General features: G+C 43.4%; 1 protein-coding gene and 1 long non-coding RNA gene across 3 annotated transcripts in view; both read left to right on the top strand.

Annotated features, from left to right (window-relative positions):
* The first annotated feature begins 4832 nt into the window (after positions 1-4832).
* The window catches only part of KIT (KIT proto-oncogene, receptor tyrosine kinase), a 55615-nt gene continuing 37861 nt past the window's right edge, over positions 4833-22586 (top strand). The window contains exon 1 of one of the 2 annotated variants that reach the window (XM_064418142.1): positions 4833-4985. In XM_064418142.1, coding sequence (XP_064274212.1) covers positions 4916-4985 — 70 coding nt within the window. In that variant the 5' untranslated portion in view covers positions 4833-4915. Of the gene's footprint in view, positions 4986-19918; positions 20145-22586 lie in introns of those variants that run through there. The other variant, XM_064418141.1, reaches the window with a different exon arrangement.
* On the top strand, positions 8574-11891 carry LOC135300021 (uncharacterized). The gene is made up of 2 exons (XR_010361887.1): positions 8574-8636; positions 10238-11891. It is a non-coding gene; the product is annotated as an uncharacterized LOC135300021 (long non-coding RNA).

Below are 22586 nucleotides of genomic sequence, written 5' to 3'. Positions count from 1 at the left end.
GAGCAAAATGGTACTGAAAGAGCTTTGAAGATACTTTGCAGGGAGAAATTGTATCCAAAAAGGAGTCAAGCAATTTATGATACACCTAAAGAATGCTAAATTAAAACAGGTACTTCGAGAAAGATAGTTTGAGAAGCAAGGTAACAAAAAAGACATGATAAAAATCCAAGCTTTTTAGTTCATTTACGCAGGGAACACAGGCAAGAGAAATACCCTCTTCTCCACACCATGCTTTTGACATATATTATCTCAATCAAGGCGGTATCTTTTCTTTTGTTTTAGTTCTCTTCTTATTTGATCTCCAGATTTATAAGCAAAACAGTGCAATTTAGCAAATATGTCAAAGCAGTCAACTGGATCTCATGTGGCTTTAATCACCTCAGACAAAAATGCCTGACAAGCCGCTCTCTAGCCATTTATTTAGCTTGCAGACATGGCAAAGCACTGTAAGAAAACACAGAAGGACTCTTTATAAACTGCAAAGCAAAGTTAGTTCTTGTCACGAGATTCAGAGCCTGGATATGGTTTCAGCAGCCAAGGCATTAATATCCTGTGGGGAGCAGGCAGACAGACAAGGACAAGGTCTCTGGGTCTGCAGCCCAGAGCAGACCCAAAGCTGCTGTACATGAGCAGGCCAGGGAAGAATGGATAGGGCAGCAAGCTGGGAAAGAAGAATACATTTGAGGAAGCCACATCAGCTGTTTCTCCACAATAATTTTGATATGCTCAACTCATGAAAAAAAAAACAAAAACAAACCAAACAACAACCCAGCAACAAAATTAAGTAAGACAAAATAACACTTGAAAAGACCTAGGTTGCTGCACGGAGTCAATTCTCAACAGTGGCCTGTGCAAATAAAGCTGAAAGTGATAAAGGCAAGAACTACACTTGGCAGTTCATAAAGACAAATCTCTTTTCTCAGTAAGATTGCAGGCTAAACTAACAAAAAAATACTATCAAGAAGATTAGAGCCTTTATATTCTACTTAAGCTTGGACTGATAACACGGTGTTTACAATAGTGTGCTATGCATGTGATAATACGAGATGTCTTCAAAGCCAGCATATATTTCAAGCTTCAATGACGACTATTTCTAGGCTCTCATTGACTAGGCTCTCAATGACTAGGATTTCTAGGCTCTCATTGACATTCAATGCTGGAAAAATGTTCAATTAGCTAGGATGGCAATACTGGTTTAAGATCACAGGCACAATGGGATTTAGTGAGTATTCTCCACAATTGGATTAAAAGGGAATAAGATACACCTCTCACTTTAGTAATACTGAATGGATTCAGTTTGAAGATTCATATTCCAGGGGGAATGAGACAAAGGTGTCCACTTTATCTGAATTTATTTTAGTGTCATCCCTCTAATAATAATACACGTTTCATCAGTTAAACTGCATGGAGACATTATAATCCTGCCATCTACAGATGAAGTCTTAAGACATGTGCCTATCAAATGCTACCAGTTTTCTCCACTTACCCACCCTAACATGTCAGTGTGAAGAACAGAAGACTAGAGATTAATTTAAAAAAGCAATGGGATATCCCAAAATCTCAAGGTCTCCAGAAAACAGGTCCAGCTGGATTATACCTTCCTGCACCAACAGTTTAGACCAGCAGACTTCACACACACCTTTTTTTTTTTTTTTAATGAATAAAACAAGAGGCTGAGAAAATTCACAGCTATAGTTTTGTTGATTAGGATCAAGACACAGCAGAGTGCTGAGTATATATTTTTGCACAGTGGTCATATGACATCCCTAACAGTCACTCTTCAGAAATGATGTTTTAGATGAATGCACAGGGCAGAAATTTAACCACTTTTTACTTTTTAAAAGCCTAACAAACTTTTATGCCTGTGATTAGATAGGTTTTACAGCAACACTGGTAAATCAATATGTGTTTCAAACTCTCGTAATTTCTCAAAGCCTTCAGGAATCACAGAGGAGTTAATTCTGGAGCTGTCTGGCTTGCTGGGGCTGCCAGTTTATATGAAAGAGCCATGTTCCAGCCTAAAGTCTGTCAATCTGCAATTTAGAAAAAGGAAACTACAGCCTTATAGAAAAAGTTGTTATCATGGGCTATCAGGAAGGATTCTAGCCAGCATTGATTGGCTGTATCAGAAGAGTATTTCCTCTCTTCTCAATAGATACATTTTGTCATAGATAAAAAGATTCTAAGATTATTTATGCTGTAAAAAAGGTTTTCATAGCTCTGACAAATAAATTGTTTTAAACCATCAAACTTGCTCATTTCCAAATGCATTCCCATTCAGATACAGAAATGACAAGCCCTTCTTTAGAGCTGCAGTTTTTTGATGACATTAGCTTAATCTTACCAATATTATTGACCTATTCAATGTTTACTTCAGCAAGCATTCCCATGGATATCTAAAAGCAATATTTTGAATTGACTTTTCAAAGGAGCTTGTCCACAAATTTTAAATCACTTTCAGGCTTTCAAGCTGAAGTGAACTTTTCAAATATAATTTCACATATTTTTCCAAGCTTATCACTCTTATCTCCAAATCTGTATCGTGTCCAAAGGCTGTAGATCTCTCTTGTCTCTCTCTTCATTCTATACTCTCCCAAATGTCAACCTTCAGTTGTCAAACTGAAGAGAGGAACACGCGAGGCTGGCTGCAAAGCCAAAGAAGAACCTTTCTGGTTTATGCTCACATATTTTGGACAAAGGTAGGCAAAAGACCTAAAGAAACCTCCACTGCTTAAGAAACTTTCTTTTGCTTCTATAATGCAAACAGGATATAGTCAATAGAACTTACAGCATTCAGTGCAATACACTGGAAAGGGCAACTGCATTTATCATTATAATTATTAAAAACATATGAAGGGGCAAGGTTAAAAGCAATTCACCTTTGTTTCGCACTTACTGTTGCTATTTATAGTCAGTCAAAGCACGTGGAGAATACTGTTGCCACTTTGATTTTGAGATCTAACATTGAGCTAATGTTTGTGAAAATGAGGCATATGATGCAGAGCCACGCGGAGTTCGGATTCATGTGATCAGGGATGTGCAGGACCTAAAGGCAGGCCACTAACTGAAGGAGCACTAATCAAGGAGAACAGGGAAAAACCTGCCACAATAACAACATCACATGTTCCTTGATAATGCTTTAGTGAAAACCTCTTACAGTATACAGTGCCCTGCCTTTGCATTTTTAAGAAATTAAACGCTCCAAGTGTTTACATTAAAAAATTCCAGCTTACTTTTTTTTTCTCCTACAGAAACAAAATCCAGAGACACCCGGAAAATGAGGGGGACACTAATAAATTAAATATTTCAGTAAATTTTTACTCCCGAAGATTAATTTGATGAGGCTAGCACCTAGTAAGAAATATGATTTTATAATGTTATTTGATTTGGAAATTGTTGGTGTGCTAACAAAAAGTATTCCATTTTGCAGCAGAGGAAGGATTCACCTATCAAAAGAGACTGGCTGTCAGAGATGAAAGAGAGTAAAGAAATGGAGAGAGCCATTTTAAACATGTAAGACAAGACTTTCATCTCATGCTGGACCATGTGGGACAGCGCTATTAACCTTGGGAAAAAATCTGACAGGACTGAAAAAGAAAGGAAGATGAAGGAAAAAAAAGGGAATATTTTACCTTCAATAATTTTTCTGATCTGTACCGACACATTTCAAGAAGTCTACATTTATGCTTTTCCAGGGGTGAAAGTTTTGCCATATGTCCTCTACATATTTCTGTACATCCAGAAGTGTTGTTATGGGTTTTCTGACAGTCCCTGTGTCCTTTGTCCACCTGCCTGTTCAGGTGCTGCCTGTAGATACCTTGGGCAGAGCATGGCTGGTGAATGCATGCATGACTCCTTTGCCTGGGTCACTTGTATACCTTTCTTCCACCTCAACAGTGTGTGACACTGACTGCCAAAGCAGTGTTAAAGCTAGACATTTGTGTAGCTTGGGTTATTTCTGCCTGCAGAGCAGCTCCACTCCAGTTCTGCAGCTACAGAAGTGAGTGCTCCCAGATCCTTGCAGTGGTCTCATCGGTGCTTAAAAAACCCCCTCTGCGGGATTCCACAACCCCTTCTCGCAACGCATTTGTAGTCTAAATCCTCCTTGCTCTTTGCTATTGCCTTCCTTACATTTAAGCGATTTTTTCCCCCTGAGAACTAAACGGGTAACTTTTTATCTTGCCCTTGAGGAACATGAAAAACAATCGCTCACAATCCTTTTCTTAAGGACCCTTTCCACGTTTAAGCTCCTTGTCAGTTTTCTCGTTTCCATACCAAACCAGCCACATCTTTCAAGTGCTCGCTTTGTGCCACAGCACACACTTTTAAGTCTCACTCGAGGTACTCTGGCCCTTAATAGGTGGTGGCCCACAGCGGGCGGAATCGATCTCAGCAGTGGGAGCCAGGGCGGAGGCGATACCTTTGGTGCCTCCACAATCTGCTGTAACACCTCCAGGAGCGATCAGTCAGGATTTCAAAGCTAGGCAAATGGCTTTGTACCTGCCCTTTAAGGGATGCTCTCCCCGTTTCCAGCTCCCGTGCCCATCCCGGCCGCTCCCCCCACCTTTCTCCGGTCCACGTTCCACTCGGGCTTACGCAGCCCCGATGCCTCGTGTGCTCGGCACGGCAGAATGCTGCCCGTGAGGAGAGCGAGCTCTCCCCCACGACAGCACTGCGCGCACATTCAGCCACGGGGCTCTGTCCTTTTTTCTCACACCACTGTGTTCAGGGGCTTTAGGGCGAGCCCAAGGGAGGCACCCGGAGCGCTGCCCTTCCCGGGGGCGGGGGAGCTGCTCACCTGCGCCCATCCCCGCGGCGGGGCGGGGGCGCGGGGCGGGGCCGGCTCTACTCCGCTCCCTCCCGCGGGGGCTCGGGCATCTCCGCGCCGGGCGCTGCGAGCGGCGGCCGCGCCGGGATGGAGGGCGCGATCCTCGCCCGGGAGCTGGCGCACACCGTGCTGCTGCTGCTGAGCCTCTTCCCCGCAGGTGGGAGCCGCGGGCGCGGGCGGGCGCGGAGCCCCGCGGGGCCGGGGTCCGAGCGGGCGGCGGCAGGGAAAACTTCGGCGCTGGCGGCCCCTTGCACGGGGCAGCGCCGCGCCGGGGGTCGGGAGGCAGCCCGGGTGTGCCCGGCATCGCCCCGCGCTGCCCTTGTGGGACGCCCCGCCGGGGAAATAAAGTCCTTTGTTTGCCGTGCGCGGCTATCCGGGGCTGGCAGAGGGGCCGGCAGGGAACCCCTCCACCCCCCTCCGCCTCCCGGGCCGGGCTGTTTTGGCAATAAACTCTCCGGGGATCAGTACAAAATGTCCCCGCGGTTGAGTGCTCGTTGAACAATGGGCAGGAGCGAGCGGCCGGCGGCAGGTGTCCGCGCTGTGCCGCGGGGCAGCCTCCCGGCGGGCGGCCGGGCTCGCTGCCCTCGGCGCCCGCCCTGCCCCGGCTGCGGGGCTCGCCGCGGGACGGGGCACCAGGGCTCGTCTCCGGCGGCACTGACGGACCTTCGCGGTGGAGGGGGGCGATAGGAGCCTTTCAGGCCTTTGGGGGTCAGCTGGTGCTAAAACTTCGATGTGTTGTTGGCTCCCGTCCACTCCTTTCTAAAAAGGGAGTTTATTTGCGTGACCCCTGAGCCCTGGAGCACGAGTCTAAGGGTTTAAATACTGTATGGCTGCAGACCTGGGCGGCTTCGCACACGGCTTTCAGAGCCGCAGCGCATCTCTTTTCGAGGTTTGTGGGCTTAGGAGGCGTTTGACTGTGTCCAGGGAAGGTGCTGGAAAGGAGGTCGCTGCTAACCTGGGGAGGAATTTGGCCCTGGGCACTGAAGTCTGACAGGAGATAACGTGAAAGGTTCTTTCGCTGCTTATCTAAGAATGAGCTGAGGATCCAGGGAAGCGATGCACAGCGATAGGTGTTTAACGTCTGCTGCCACCAGCAGAGAGGAGCCTTGCAGAGCACCCTGTGTGACACAGACGGGCAGGGTTCCACCAGCCTCTGCCCAGGCGAGCAAATACCACTAAAACACCAGAAACCAACAGTAGTGACAATTTACACTTCTGCGTTCTAGACATTTTAGGATGCCTTAATGGTTTTGGCTAGGTAACTTTTTGTGTTTGCTGCCTTTTGTTTATTGGTGATCTGAGTAAGTGTGGTATCTGGCAATTTGGGCTTTCCTATTTAGAAGTACTCACATAAGGCTGCAAAATGCTTTGGCCAGAGGAGTGGAAAAGTCTCCCACCAATGAGTTATTCCTAGAAAGAAATTTTTTAAATGTTGAAATAGTTAATACCTGCCAACTTTCTTTACTTCATGAATTTCTTGCCTGCACTTTAAAGTTACCTTTCTTTAGTTAAACTGCCCTTAAGGAAAGCTTGGGAAACAGGTCACACTGGCAGCATGTCCTGGAATACAGAGGTGCAATTTCTAGAGTACTGGAGAACCAAGGAGAATCTTTTCCATTATCATTCTTCTCCTTCTGGGTTTGTACACTTACTTCTGGGAGACTTCAGGGACACATCAGGCAAAAACTTGTGTGAACAAAACCCCACCATGTTGTAAGAAATAACTTGATACTTTAAAAGACAGCTGTCCTTGAGTATGTATGTGCATCATCTGTGTATCACACAGATGTAGGAGTATTCTGGGCTGGTTATGTGGTGCTGGGCGAGGTGTCACTGTGGTGGTTCGAGTACTGGCAGCAGCATAGGAACATCAGAAGTGACAGGCAGGACAGAGCTGATGTGCTGTTCTGGATTGCTCCAGAGCTAGTTTGACCCTGTGCTACTTTGGTTTTTCCTCAGTGTAGACACTTGGCTGAGATGATCTCCCTGTTGAGACCTATCCTGTTTATCAGTATACAGGTTTATAATAAGTATTGTTTTTTGGCTGTTAGTCAAGAGTGTCTTCCTTTGGTTGCAAGCTGGGAAGGAGGATGTAGAAAACAGCTCAGTGTAGCTTCTCAAAGGGTAAAACATTCATCTTTTCTGTGCATAGTCCCTTCCTACTTTTTGTTTTTCTTGCAAACTAACATGCTTCCATATTTCCTTCCATTTGGACTTGCCTCATCCTCATTTTGATGCAATATTCTGGAATGATCTTTTCTTCTCCTGTCCTCCCTCAAGGCTTGCTTTGTCCCCATCATCCAGTACTCTGCCAGAGTCCCTTGTGTTTCCATCCTGCAGTCATGAAAGACTGGACATGGTTCCCTTCAGCATCCATCCATCAATGCAGCCTTCCCCCCCCGCCCCACCCCAGTCAGCTGCACAGTAATAGGAGACTCTCCCTGTGCCCAGAGGGAAGAATGTCTGTTTTCATGATGCTCCCTGCTACCTGTCAGCCATGAGGCAGGAAGCTTGAAGGAGGAAGATTGAATTTGATGACGATTCTGATTGCTGTCATTCAGTCATTGCCTTGACCCTCCTCAAGCCATCTGAGCATCCTGCCCTCCCTACTCCCATTTCCATCTCTGCTCTCTCCTTTTCCTCCCTCCCCTGTGGCAGTGCAGAGTCTCCTGTGAAGAAATGTAGCCTAAGGCCACTGCCAAGAGCAGAATGGAAATGTCAAAGATTGCTCAATATTCAACTCTTTTTCCTTGCACTGCCACTGGGAACCTTTTCCCTGCAAGTGTGTGACTGATTTTTGTTCAGGCTTTATTATAAAGAATGTGACAAATTTGGCAAGAAGTGAGACTCCCATTTACATCCTGTTTAAATACCATTCATAGACACTGAAGGCATTTCCATGTGCTTATTTTGCCAGAGAGAGCCTCTTGTCAACAGATGACTGCAGCTGTAGTACTGTTGGTTGTATTGGCTCTCCGTGGGTTTTCCATCTCGCTCCAGCTCTCCCAGTGATTGTCCAAACAGTAACGCTTCTGTGCAGGTGCCTGAACTAAGCAAAGGATCCTGAGTCACCTCCAGAAGGGACATGCTGCACCAGGATACAGGTGGATTGGAAGGGATATGTCTTTAGCACATGTAAATGTGAGCTAGGACAGGTCTTGGGAGAAACATTTGAGTCATATTCCAGTCACTAGGAGGTTCTCCTAGTGAAGCTTGTCCTTTTCGCTCTCTGGTCTCTTCTGAGAGACAAATGGTATCTCTATAGTATTTGGATTTCTGTCTGAACTATAATTTGTTGTTACTGCAAGCTATTAGAAAGATTTTTAAGGACTATCTGGAGCTGCCAAACTAAATGCCAAATACTAGGCATTTGTAGTTTGAAGGAAAGCTGCTTTCTAGTCTGAACAGTAAACAGTCTGATGGAATCTGAAGGTAAGGAACAACAATTTCTGGATAAAACAAGAACCATGCATCAAAGAGTTTCAACAACATATATGTTTATCTACAATACACAATGACTGATATAATCTCATATCAGTCTTGTAGAAGAGAGGCAGTAATTGCTCAAGGTTAAGCCACTTTTCAGCTTTTTTTTTTCTGTCCATGAAGATGAATGCCATTGCAGAGATCAAGTGTTACACATTGTCTTGCTCTATGGATGTGACACATGATTTTACAGATGTTGTTTTCTTTTTCATCTAGTACAAACATCTTCCAGGATTTTGACTCATTTCCTTAAGTCTCTTTCAGCTGTTCAGAGAATGGCTAGAGGAAATGAGGTCTGATATCCTAATGCATTGCATTTATTGTAAGTACCTTCTCACTTTAAGTACATAACTTTACCTTTCTAAAGTTTCTGAATGTCTTTATGACTGTTCCCATGCACAAGAAACAAGTTGCAGATGTTTCTGTCCCTTGGAAACTCAGCTTCCCTAGTTGTGGCTTCTCAGCTGTAACAGAGCTTAAGGTGTTCATTGTAACTTTAGGCAGGAGAGAAGAACTGATGCTGTGGTGTGTTACATCTTTTGGTCATTTATTTAAAAAAATGTGAAGAGAATGCACACAGAAATTATGAGAACTTGGCATAAAAGGAATTTTAAAATTACTAGTATTCTTCTATATTACTGTGTTCTATAGTATTGTCCTTGTCTTTTTCAGTGACTTTTAGGAAACTAGAGGTTTTTTTTCCAACTGGACCCTGTTTGACAATGAATCCTGCAAACAGTCATAAATGAACGTAATTTTACGCGTGTGAGCAGTCTCCTTGGCTGGCTGCCAAACCTAATGACAACTGAAGTGTATTGTTTGTCCACTGGCCAAGATTGCTGCCGTTAGTGATAAAAGCCTAAGGAGAGTGTAAACATCTGTGTTTGAGGGGAGAACGTGACTCCTGTTTTCTAGGGGATACCAATTAGAAAGCTCAGTAAATGTTATTTTCTCAGTGGATTTCCTCTTGGGGATTATATTGATTTATTCTGAAAACACCGGTTTTTAGATTTAATGGATTTTTAATGATATTTTTCACGTTGCAAAAGATTTTTTTTTTTTTTTACAGCATGTCAGGCTCTTGACTTTACCAGCAAAGAGACATGTAAATAACAGAAAAATTTCTAATGTTGCTACCATGCTATGCAACTTATGGGCTGCTCCATAGGGATCATTTCTTGAAATTGAACTAAAATGAAGCATCACTGGGTAACATTAGGAGCTACAGGGTTTTTACTCACTGGGGGAGCTGACTGCATTCAATGCCTGTAATTTTAAATGTCATCTTGGCAGTTGAATCTGTAATCACATAACACAATCAAATATCTGATATGGAGAAGAATTCTCTGGTCAACTAGATACTGGCAGTTGTAAATCTAAGTGATAAAGAGGATGCATGGGCTGATTTAAGTTAAGAGATGAGAACTGTGGCAGGCAAATGTGAAAATCAGAGAAATGCACCTCTACAGGCTCTTTGGAAGAGTAGCAAATAGCAGGTTAGTCCTACATCTCCTACCTTTTCCTGTCAGTCACTGTGTTAAGCTAGGCAGTGCTCCTCTGCTGCTGGGTACCTGTCCTCCCCATGAGGGACCAGAGGGCTGGAGCAAGTCTCCTGTGAAGACAGGCTGAGAGAGCTGGGGATGTTCAGTCTGGAGAAGAGAAGGCTAGAGTGGATTTGTTTTACAGAAAGGCATTGTGCAAAAGCCACAGAGGAAAAAGAAATCAAGCTTGGTTGATTATAACCTGTCATTCAGAGCCTGCATGTTTTGAAGGAGTGGAAAATCCCAGTGAGCTGTGTAATAGAAATGTTTTGGGTGTTCACATAGCTAGGCCATTCAGAACTAACCAGATTCCTGCTGACAGGTATCATGAGATTTAAAACTCTTGCTCTTGGCTCTCTTACTTAATCTGTTTTTTGTGCAGGAGTTAATGGCTTCACTGGATGTCACATGTTGAAGGTTTTGTCTGCAGGCCTTAGGACTGGAAACTCCATTCTTTGCTGCATGAAATCTGACTTTCTCATGCATTCATCTTCTTCCTGCAGCTGGGTTTCTAAGAAACAAGGCAAGGCTTTGGAAGCTCCCATAGAACTGTGTAAGGCTGGAGGAGACCTGCAGAGATCTGGTCTGTCCCCAGCTCTTCCTTGTAGTCAGATGGAGCAGATCTCCCCACAGAGACTTTCATTGTAACTTGCTCTAAGACAGATTTGTGCTGCAGACTCTTACCACCTGTTTTTTCTAGTAAATAAGTATTAAAGGTCAAAAGCTTCTTCTGATACCTAATCTCCCTTGCTGGTTGCTTAACTCCAGCCTTTTATTCTCCTGGTCTTTTGGATATATGAACTACTCATCAACATCCTTTTTATAATAATAATTTACACTTTGATGATATAAACCCTTCGGCTTCTCTTTTCTGTGATAAACCTTTTCAGACATTTTCTTTTGGAATGTCTTTTGTAACTCCTTCTCCTCCTGCTCTTCTCAGCCCTCTCAGACTTGTTTGCATTTCTTCCAGATATGATGTGTGAAACTGATACCTGACTGCAGATGAGAAATGCAGTGTTTCCAGGTTCAATAAAATGGTCACCTCCGCTGTACTATGTGCTTCAATTTGATTCAAAGCATTGTAAATCTGATTTTAATCATGATTTAAATCAGCCAACAGTAAGCCTCATTTTAACTGTTTTGCATTTGTACTTAATCATTTTGCAAAGAAAGGTTTAACCTCCTTTATTACCATTGAGATAGAGTTTTAATTAAATATAGCCTTTGCAGTTAATGTTATACTTACTTTGATTAATCACTGTGCCTGTATTTAAGCAATTATGTAGCTTGTTATATATACACTGATCCTGATTCTTCATGTGTATGTTTTAGTATGAAAATAGAAAATGTTGACATTTCTTGTATTAGATAATTGATTTTTGCTGATGATTTGCATCGATTACAATGACGGAAACAAGAATTCTGAAATGTTCTTCCGTTAGATAAAAAATAGCACCACATAGAAGCCAGCCAATTCAGAAGAAAAAACTCATTGAGAAATGTTTTGAAAAAGGAATTAATGCCTGAAAGGCCTATCTGTAGTCAAAAGTGGTGGCTTCTAATCACTATGCTACAAAAATTTTAGAACTAGTCCATGTCATTCTCTCCTTATTCTTAGAATAGCAATGGAAAGAAACATTCATGGTTTTTTTCAGCTCCAGATCAGTCACTCCTCTTTGAATGGACTAGTTGCTTAATTGAGTTGTACTGAATGAACTGAAATAAAATATTTTCTCTGCACCTGCTAGGAAACTCCACATGTCAAAGGCGGGTTTGTTACTGCAGCACAACCTGCCTGAAGGTGCTCAGGGGCTGACTTTGATGAATCCAGTAGTTATCTTTAAAATGTTGACAGCTTGAATAAATTTTTGCTTTTATTTTTTAATGATTAGAGGAGCTGTAAGTTTAAATTTACATTGCTGTATTTTCAAAATCACTGTTGTGTACTTTACCTTTTAAAACAAAAATTATAAAAATGCCGTGGTTTTACTTTTTCATGTAATATTAAATTAAATATGCAGCTTAATAGAGTATTATTACCTGAAATGGTTCTGGTTTTATGCTTTGTATACAATTCTGTGCTAGGACCTGATTCTGAAGCATTCATTTTTTGCTGCTCAGTGACTGGCTGATTCTCTTTTTCACTTTTGATGCTTGCTTGCTGTTGTCTATATCATGGAACTGCTTTCTGGGTGAGCATAACTTTTATACTTTGAAAAAAAAAATTATGTCGCCTTCCACAAAATAAAAGCTTCCTCCCATTAGTGTTCATTTTAACACAAGCTGTTAAAGTTTCCTATTCCATAGCATGTCTGACTTCCAGGTATTATACATAAAATTGCTGACTTTGCAGTAGTATTAATGTTATCATACCTAGGATTTGAGGTATGCAGAACAATAAAAGAGGTCAAATGGAAGGAGCAGAAGTAAGCGCTGTGTTTCTGGTCTCCTCCTATAAGCTAGATCTATTCAGAAGAGATGCTGGAATGGGATTCCCTGTTTAAGCAGGCACTCAGGCTGCACTCACATTAAGTAATCCTATGTGTATCTTTCCTGGAGCAGGAAGATGGACTACTTTTCAGTAAGCAGTTAACCATATATATGCAATGTATATGCAGTTTCTGATAAGGCTTATAACTAAACTAGAAAATAAAATACAATTTAAAAGCAAAAACTACAAGTTGGACTTCTGTGATGTTGGAGAATTATTTATTGCCAGAAGACTGAGGAAATGAAGCTGAATTGTCAGAAATATATCCAAGTCTCTATATTCAAAGCACTTCTCTCTAAGACAATATCAGTGACAGATGTTGCTGGGTGTTGGTATGATTGTCTGAGGTGAAATTTTTCACCTGAGGATGTTCTGAGAAATGTGCCAATGACTCCCCCAGAAACTGTCCCAGTCATAGTTTAAGAAGGCATATAAAAAGATACAGATCTAATATACTGGGTACCTTAGTAAAAAAATTACTTATTAGATTTGGAATTGTCTGTAAAGCAATGCTTTTACAATATTTTTTTACCAGCATCTTAATAGAAAAGTTTAAGTATTTTTTAGACAAGGGAAATCTTAAGTTCTTGCAGGCTTATAAAAAGAAATCTCTGAATAGGTACACTTAATTTATAAGGGCAGATGTGGAAATATCCTAAAACCCGCCTCTTAAATCCTGGATCCTGTGCCAAGTGCCTGTATGGCATGATGCAATGACTTCTATGTTTGTAACACAACTATATAAATACTCTATCTTATTATTGTACCCAGAATTTTTCTCATTAATCTGTCAGTTCTTTCAGTGAAGGAAAAGAGAATACAAAGTATTATGGACATAAAAGATAGCTGTGTCTTTTCTGCAAAATTTGGTGAACATGTTAATCTGAAAGTCTTGTTTATTGCTGTAATCTTCTAGGAAAATGTACTGAACTAAATATCTAGAGAAAGTAAAAAGCAGTGTTCCTCTTTGTGGTATTTAATGTGGTCCATCATAAGAGCAGTGATAACATAATTATGCAATTATTGGTATATTTTCCCCTCTGGAGGCCTTATGTAGATGATTACCAGTGCACCTTTTAATGAAATTGCTACTATTTGATAAAATTACTGCCAAGACTTGAAATAATTAGAATTCGCATTGCCAAAAGTCTTACATCTCCTTCCTCAGTTGAGCCTTTTCCAAATAGGCATTAATTCAGATTGCAAAGCGATTTACTGTTCTCCAGTTTTCTCATTTCTCTTCATTAAAATTACCTTTTCACTGCATTTCAGAAAACATGCTTTCAAGCCTATGTTGCTCATTACAAGGAACATTCGTTCAAAATGGAAGTTGAAAGACAGTGCACCTTTTAATGTAAATGTCAGCAAAGAGAAGTGAGAAGAAAGAGCCATTAAAGGAATAGATGGGGCGCATGACAGCTGAATATGAATACACTATGCATTAGTGTGCTTTTTCATTCCTTCTAATCATTCTCCATACTTACTTCATAATTTGTTTATTTATGTGTCTAACAGCTGACAAAACTAACCGTGGGGACAGCTGGTTAATAAGTAATTTTGGAAATTAGAGGAAAGAAGGCAATAATTCAGTAGGAGTAAGAATCAGTCTAGATGTATAAATCTCTATGTTGACAAGTGCTGTAGTATATAGTTGCTCTTTTTTTTTTTTTGTAAATCTACTTGTGTGTGTACTTACATATATCTTGAGCTGTACTCTGTGTTTTTCTTGGAATAAGAATTATCAGCTAGTTGTTGTAAGCATAGACCATTCTAGTTTAAAAAAAAAAAGCAGGGCGGGTCAGTCATGCATTGGGTTTGGTTTTATTCATTAATACATTGCCTGTAGATTCCTTCCATGGTGGGAAGCTTAGGTAGAAGAGACCACAGTGTGTCAATGTAATATAATGAAATGAATTAATCACCTAGTGTAGGTTGTCACACATAGTGGTTCAAGATAAGTGACTGGGCTACCGTGGTACATGTGATACTCCTTCAAAAAACAAACCCCAAAACAACAGAAGAAGCCCCAAAGCCATGACTTTTCAAAAAAGGAGGATCTGGGGAGGTACCGTACTCAGCCTTGGAAAGAAACATGGTGTTTGATCCTGCTGTACCCATTTAGTATGTGTGCTAAATTAGAATTATATTCAGCTACATGTCTGCCTTTGACAAATGGCTCTATTTGCAGAGTGAGAGATGCCTGTCAGAAAGGGCAAGCTGCTCAGCAGGCAGGAACAATAGCCTGTGTGCATGGCTGGATTTTCCTTACTCCAGCAAGGGAAGTAAAGCCAGCAGGGAAGAGGAACGTGTATCTCTTGTCTCTGGAAGGTGCAGTTCCTTCCCCCAGTCCCTGGCCTTGAGCGAGTGTTGCACTTGCATGCGCTGGGGAGCTCTCACATCGTTGTGGAGGTCATGTGAGGAATTTGCTCTGCTAAGCCTGCTTCTGAAGTGCTGAAGCAAAGTGCTCTTAGCTACATCACTAATTGGTGTGACAAGACCCCCTGCAGGAGGACCTGCTGGCTTCCACCCACAAGCCAGGGATTGTCCCAGGTGCTCATGTTTGTCCTGCCTGAAGATTCTGTGAATGTTTCGCATGGAGATTGGAATGTACTCTATAAATTGGGTGTATAGAGCTGGCTGGATTTGGCTTCTTGCTACCTGTCTCCGATACTGGCTCTTCCTGATTCACCACACCTTGTTCTGGGGGGTGCATATAACCTCTCTCCAGGTGTAGCTGGGTGTCCCCTCAGTCTCCTGAGTGCTTTTCTCTGAAAGTGCTAAGAACCAAGTGCCTCTTACTTGTTCTGTAAAGTGCCCTGCCAGGGCATGAGGTGTGTCATGGGGCAGGTCCATGTAGGTGCAAGCCCAGACTATGGAGCTCAAAGGTTACTATGGGGCCTCACTGCAAAGGGGGGTGCCTCACAGCCACAACCTCTGTAGTTCCTCATGCTCATGCCTCCACAGATGATAAAGACAACCTTTGTTCTAACCTCCTGCCACTTCCTCTCTTGGGTTTGCCATGGGTGGGAATCAGCTGGCTGGTTCCACACTTGCTCTTTGTGTGGGAGATCTTCATTTCTCCTTGATGCTGTTTGCAGATGGAGTCAGCTTGGCTGTGCCTTTGAGTGCTGTGCTGGTGAGCTCCCGCCTCCTGCTCTCCACAGTGCCCTTCCTCTGCCCCCTTCTTTTTGAGGGTGAGGGGGCAAGCGGGGCTGCCTGGGAAGACAGGGGTTTCCCTCATGCAGCTGGGTAAAAGTCAAAGCTCTCATTAATCCTCTACACTGGTCTACTGCTTAGTAATATATAGCTTCCAAGAATCCAAAACTTCAGAGTGAGCACAAGCTTGTGAGCTCTTTGTTTCTGCTTGGAAAACACGGCATTGAAGAGTCTGTTGGTCAGCAGATAGCACCGACCCTGGAGATGGGTTAGAAACAAACCGCTTAGTTCTGCAGGGAAGCCTAATCAGCCTAGACTTAAGAATGTGTCCAGTGACAGATAATTCTTCAGTCTCTGAAAAGAAGTTGGGGCAGAGGAGACAGTCAGCAAGGATTTGTGTTGTTCAGATATGCTGAGAGTCTGTAACACTTGCAGGGACAATCAATCCTGTGTTGAGTATTTTTTGGTCTCTGTCTTTAAGGAAGACACTACTGTTGGTGTTGGTATGGATGATTTCTTTTGCTAGCCACCTTCACCCCCACAGCCTGGCTGAAACAGGATCTGATGTAGCTTTCAGATCAAATAATTTAAAACTGACATTTGCCATTGCTAAACTTTTCATCTAGCATAAGGGAGAGTGTCTGTTTAGTGAAGTGGAACAAAACAAGTAAGCATATGATACCATCTCTCCTTTGAAAAATCTGGGAGATTTTATACATTAGAGTAAATTCAAGTTGTTTCAGTGCAATTAACATGAAAGTTTGACACTTTATATTTTTCCTTGGGGCATAAAATGGCAAGACAGAGAAAATGTAATTGAAAGGATCTTAGATTCATGTCCATCATAGCATATGTCAACTGTCATAGTGGCTGTAACAAATAAGAAACAGGGTTGGAAAGGTGATTTCCTCAATTAGACCTGTGTGTAAATACTCTAGAGAGTATTGAGCAGGCTTCTGGCTAGGACCTCTGCACTTGTGTAAAAGAGGTGGTTTTGCCTCTGCTCTTCTTTTAGACCTACAGGGCACTTGTGTGTCTGAAAACACATTCATTTTTTCCAGCAGTGCTGAAAGAGGATATTACTTCGTTGCAAGCCATGTCTTGCTGATATCCCTGGACCATTGCATCTACAGCAGTGCCACTACTTTAACTGATAAAGCATATCTCTTGTTTCTGCTCTCTTATGCTGTTGTAGATGAAAAACCACGGTGGCTGAGGTCTGTGTGATAGCCCTTGAAATGAAGCCAGTGCTCAGAATGTATAGGCACTGAAAAAAATATTCTCTCCAATTGTATCCAAGCCCCACAATCTTGCACAAAAGTTGTGGACATTTTGTCTCTTGAAGTTTAGCTCCTCTGTGCATTTATGATAGAAAAACGTTAACTGCTTTAGAAATCATGGTCAGGATCAGGTCATGGTCAGGTCGCTGTTTTTCGTTGTGCAGTGTTTGTACAGCTTAAATGATGATGACTTTGAAGGTTATGGACAACTGCAAGAGGAAAAGGCAGATGCTCAGAAGAGCCTGCCGTGCCCTTGCAATGTGTCCCAGCCCTTGGCGAGGCAGGGTGAGGGATTTGCCCTTGCTGAGCAGCAGTGAACTTGTTGGCAGGGCGCTGCCAGTCCCGTAGGCTTGGCAGAGAGGCTGGTACTGGATGTGAGCAGGTTGTGACTGCTCTGGGAAGCAGCACTATGCCTCTGCCCTGGGAGATGTTCAACACAACTTGAAAGTGGAAGGGCGTGGGATAAGGCACAGGGTTTTTTGTTTTATTTTTCTTTGGAAGCAATCTGTTGTGTTATAGAGCTGCCACAAACTTCTTGTTCCTTTTAATGTTTAGATAAGAGTTGAAAGAGGAAGTGGTCACAGAGACACTAACCTGTTGGCCTAAGGTTGTGCAGGAAATCTGTGGCAGCACTGGGAATAAAATCCACAGTGTTTGACTCCTCATCTTATTCCATGGCAGTCCCACATCCTTTGTTTGCTTGGCAGCTGGGGACGGTTTCCAGTTGCTTGTGAGCTGGATGTGGACTTGCACCTGATGTGCTCTTCCATGCTACAGAAATGTTGTGCTGAGGCTGAAAAGCTCCAGCATAAACTGTATTTTTTTCCCAGGATGGTTCACTCCTTAGCCAGAGCTTTTGTTGTTTGCACATCCCTTAATTGTTACAGGAACATTCTGCTGTCCTTAATCATATCCCTGCAATTTGACCTGCATTTCCTATCGGTATTATCTAGAGCTGTTTGATTTTCTAATTCCTCCAGCTTGGTTTTCCAGATGTTCCTTCTGCATGCAGAATTCACAACTGCTGTACTCCTCCTCTTTCCTCCCTCTCCCTTCATTTTAATATATTTATATATTCTTTTTTTCAGTAACACAGCCTTGTTCTCAAGTGATTGTTCCCAGCATTGTAGTTTTTAACCCAAGTTTTTTATATTACAAAGATAAGTTAGGGTTGTGGAAATTAAACTCTTCAGCTGTAGGGCTCAAATTTAATACATCCAAAATGGAACTTGGGCTGTCCAACTCTGAGCTTATTAGTTTATTTTAGTTTTTCTTAAAATTGTGACTTATTTGCCATTATCAGTGTATTTTTGTTAGCATGTGGTAACTACACACTCTAGTTGCCCTTGAGGACACCTCTAGAGGGTCATCCAGAATCCCAGTGTGGTACTCTGGCTGTGCAGTGTGTGGGGAATGTTGAATGTGTCATGGTGGGATCCACAATCTGTGACCAACAGTGGGATCATCAGCACCACTTGAGACCACAGGACTCATATGATCAGAAGCAGGTTTCCTCTCTTCTTGTCCTGAGTTGTTACTGTGGTCAGGTGGGCCTCAGTGAGATGGGGACACTGAGCTGAATATTGAAGTAGTATTCCACCTCCTTTTCAAAGGTATGAAGAGGTGGAGAGAGGGTGGGGGCATGCCCAGGTGTGGGGTAGATGCATACCCACACCTGGAAAACTTCATAGCAGTGGGTTCCTGCATCCCATTGCTCAGAAAGTTTACAGTCCTGCTAGTGGGTGGTAAAGCAGCCATGATCCCCCGTGGGATCGTGGGATCGTGAACAGAGCTCTGGGAGGGGACAGCAGACACTGTATCCCGCGGGGTTTGGCACTTTGGGATCCCTACTACCTCTAGCATATATACTGCCAACACAACTGATTCCTGAATTATAGATCTTGGTGCCGTGGCTGTGATTACATGGTTGATGTTACTGGAGTCCATAAGAGCAACAGGGGGCCTGGAAAGAGCCCCGTCACTCGGGTGCCATGCAAATGGAGCAGTCTCAGACATGAGTCTGAGGAAAGATGAGCAGATGGACACATACTGTGGGGATTAGTGCACGGGATTACAAGTTGTTAGTTAAACTCTCAGATTTCTGTCACTTAATTATTCCTCTAAAAAGAAGATACAGAGTCATTCTCATCTTTCTAAACATCATTTTAATTCTCTTTTTAAAGACAGATGATATTTTGGTGTGTAATACGAAGCAAATCTAATAGTCATTGTGTTTACAACCGGTTGTCCCTACACTGTCATAGTTTTTTTGAAGAGACATTATTTTCAGAAGGCAAGAGAAAAAAACCCTTTACGCTCTGGGAATCCTTTGCACAAGGCATTATTGAATTTGTAAGTTGTTTTGCTGAGAATTCATAGACTGCACAAAAGGAACCATATCAAAATAATCTTGAAATATGAGTGATACTTCACCACATTGTGCTAGTTTCCTCATTTTTTTTCACATCTGCTACATAGATATTTCTTGTGCCTCTGGACAGGTCAGGCTGTGTTGTTTACTACCTTTAAAAACTTACCCATAACTTGCTGGATAGTCCTGCTAGTAACTGTTCAAAGACTTGAACTCCTAACTGGAATGGATAGGATGAGGGCTAGGGAAAAGAGTAGATAAGAGTCATAAGAATTCCATAAGAATATGAAATTACTCTTTTCTAATCTTTCTGGCAATTACTTTTTGTGGGATACTCTTTTATCTGTTCAGTCATGTGAGTGTATGTAGGGGATTAGTGGAACTCATGGAAAAATTCTGGTAGTGCTGGAAAAACATGCATTAGTGGACTTGTCTGTTGGGTTTATCACTGGTAAATCTTCACTGGAGGGAGATGGGGACAGAACAAGGGCTTCCTCCAAAAGCCAGACCAAAAAGTAATTAGTCTGTGCAGGTGGTCTGGCCATCCTTTGCTTCCTACTCTGTGGTGGATTTGTCAGGAAGAGGAGCAGTTACCTGACCTGGTCTTAATCCTATATATACCTTAAGAACCTCTAAAGCTGTGAGATGAGTGAATTAAGTCTGGAGTGTATAACCTCATCCCAAGTAATTATCTGATTGTTTTTCCTGAACGTCTGTTGTTATCTGTGTGGGTAGGGAAACTCAGCCTCTGAATGGAGCTGCAGAGTGTGTTTTTGCATGCAAGTGGAGTTGGGTTTTGAGAAGTGTTCCCCCTGGCTGAGGCATGGCTGTTACACATCCAGTCTGTGCTGTGCATCTGAGGGATATGGTGGTATTTGTAGATCTGTTGAGCTGGCCTTCATAAGGGAAGGATTTGTTACTGCAGAACCTGTCAGCATTTACACACAACACAGTGATGTGTATGGTTTGACAAATCCATCCTTAGGAGGTCAATTATGACATTAATCTTTACACTGCTACCTTTAATGGGTCCATTTTTCCTTTGCAAACCTGTTGGTGCTACCCTACACTTGACCTTGCCACAGCCTGTGCCCTAGGGTTGGGTGCTTATGTGGGTTTGGGAAGGAGGAAAAACCTGATATCTGTCTGCTGGACTTCACAGGCCGGTTTTGTCTGGGCAGTTTGGAGCCTTGCCCCGTGTGCCATTATTGGGCTGGGGAAACACCCAGGAGGGAAGTGGAGGGAGGAGTTCAGCCAGCCAGGCTGGCTTGGCATTTCCTTGGGGGCAAGTAAATGAGTTTGTTCTCCGTGTAGCTCTGGACACTTGGAATGAAGCCACCTCTTGCTGCAGCTGAGGCTGGTGCCGAAAGAGGGGGAGCACAGCTGGGGCCAGCAGGCTCTGTGCTCATCCCCGCTGCCTGCGCCGTGCCAGGCCCTGGGAGCTGAGGCCAGGCCACAGCAGCACGTCACCTTGTGCTGGTGAGGGGGGCTGCCCTGTGGCGTGGTGAGGGCACACACACGCTGGTGTTTGCTGCATGGCAGGTCTGTGTGACCTGCCCAGGACTGTGCTCCTTGAGACACTGGGCAGTGGGGGCCATGCCAGTCCAGCACCTCCCTGGCAGGGCCCAAGCTGAGACCTTGCTGCCTGCAGGCATGGAGTGATGACAGTGAAGGTTGTCCACATCTGTGGTGTTGCATTTTAGTTAAATGGTATGAAATATCCCCCCCCCACCTCGAAAATGTACGGTTTATCCCAAGCCTGTGGTCCTGCACTGAAGTCTCACGTATCTGTAATCCCATTTGCCCAAGTCTTGCTCCGCACCCACTTTGAATCTCCCTGTTAAGCCGTGCAAGGCAGACCAGACTCTCTCTTGGCCCTTCCCTCCTTAGGCTTTCCCCCAAGTTCGCCTTCTCTCTCCCCCTCCCTCCCCCTTCCCCCTCAGTAGCCATGCTGCTCCGGGGGGTGGGATCCCCAATAAACCCTCATCTAATTAGCACCCTCAGAAGCTGTGTGGAGTCTCTTTGCCTGCCTGCTGCCACCAGCCAACACTCAGCTTAGGGGGGACTCCTCAGGAAGCCCCCCCAAACGAACTGCAACACACATCTGCTTTCTCGATCCTCCCTGGCTCGTCATTAAGATAGTGCTAGGATAGCTATACCACACCACACTTTTGCACTTTTATATGGCTCGTGTGATTTGTCACCTGAGCTGCCCTGTGGTCTGCGGGGAGCAAGCAGAGTAGTCTTCCAAAGAGGTCCCCATGAAGGACCTGTTGTTCAGGAGCCCTTCTCAGAGGTCTTTGCCCTCTGTCTTCTCACATGCTAGAAGTTCCTGGCTCTGATCTGAGGGATTTGAAAATCAGAGGTCTTCTTGCCTGCTGTCAGGCACCGCTTTGCCCAGTGCAAAGGATTTTTCGAACTTTCCTGTTCCACTGCTGGCTGGGACTTGTTCTTCTGAGATCTTGGACTTCCACTCTTCGTGTCTGGGCTACTGTACCACAGCTTAGACACACACCTGCACTTTGAGGTAGCAGATGTGAGATTAAAAGTTGCTTTTTTCTGCCTTTTTCTGGCAATTTTTATTTCTAGGATGGTTGTTTATGCGTTCAGTCATGGAAGCATATATGCAGGATTAGTAGATCTCATGTGGAAAATTGCTTGGTGACACTGGAACAATCAGTGCAAGTTGAGTTTAACACTGATAAATTCTAATTCCAAGGAGGGCTCCTTTCAGACTACAAACAAACAAAGTAATTAGTCTGTGCAGGTGGTCTGGCCATCCTTTGCTTCCTACTCTGTGGTGGATTTGTCAGGAAGAGGAGCAGTTACCTGACCTGGTCTTAATCCCATATATACCTTAAGAACCACTAAAGCTGTGAGATGAGTGAATTAAGTCTGGAGTGTATAACCTCATCCCAAGTAATTATCCGATTGTTTTTCCTGAACGTCTGTTGTTATCTGTGTGGGTAGGGAAACTCAGCCTCTGAATGGAGCTGCAGAGTGTGTTGTTGCATGCAAGTAGCATTTTCACTGGCGTGACTCTGCTGCCACACACGAATGTTGTACAGTCTTGTACAACTGTGTGGCATGGGCAAACAGCACAGCTACTATGAGCTAAGGATTACTCGTAGCACTGAAGAGCTACTCTGAAAGGGGAAGGGTTTGTTAATGCAAGATCACCTCAATACTTGCCTGTGTTCTTCTGATATTCAAGTAGGTCCAAAACAGTGAGGATTTCTCTGGATTTTTGACTATGAACTCCATTTTTGTAGGCTCACTAAGACTTTGAGATCATGGGTATGCTAACTCAGCAACCCCCTGATTGGCTTGCCCTAACAGTAGAGCCAGGGAAGCCTAAATGAGCTCCTTTCTCTGTGTAGACAGTTGGGAAGTGGTTGGGAACTGTGAACTGGGGCTGCTAATTTTACAG

The sequence above is a fragment of the Passer domesticus genome, chromosome 4 (assembly GCF_036417665.1).
Source record: "Passer domesticus isolate bPasDom1 chromosome 4, bPasDom1.hap1, whole genome shotgun sequence".
Classification (NCBI taxonomy): domain Eukaryota; kingdom Metazoa; phylum Chordata; class Aves; order Passeriformes; family Passeridae; genus Passer; species Passer domesticus.
The sequence above is the reverse complement of the archived record's forward strand: the minus strand, read 5'-3'. Positions and strand labels throughout refer to the sequence as shown.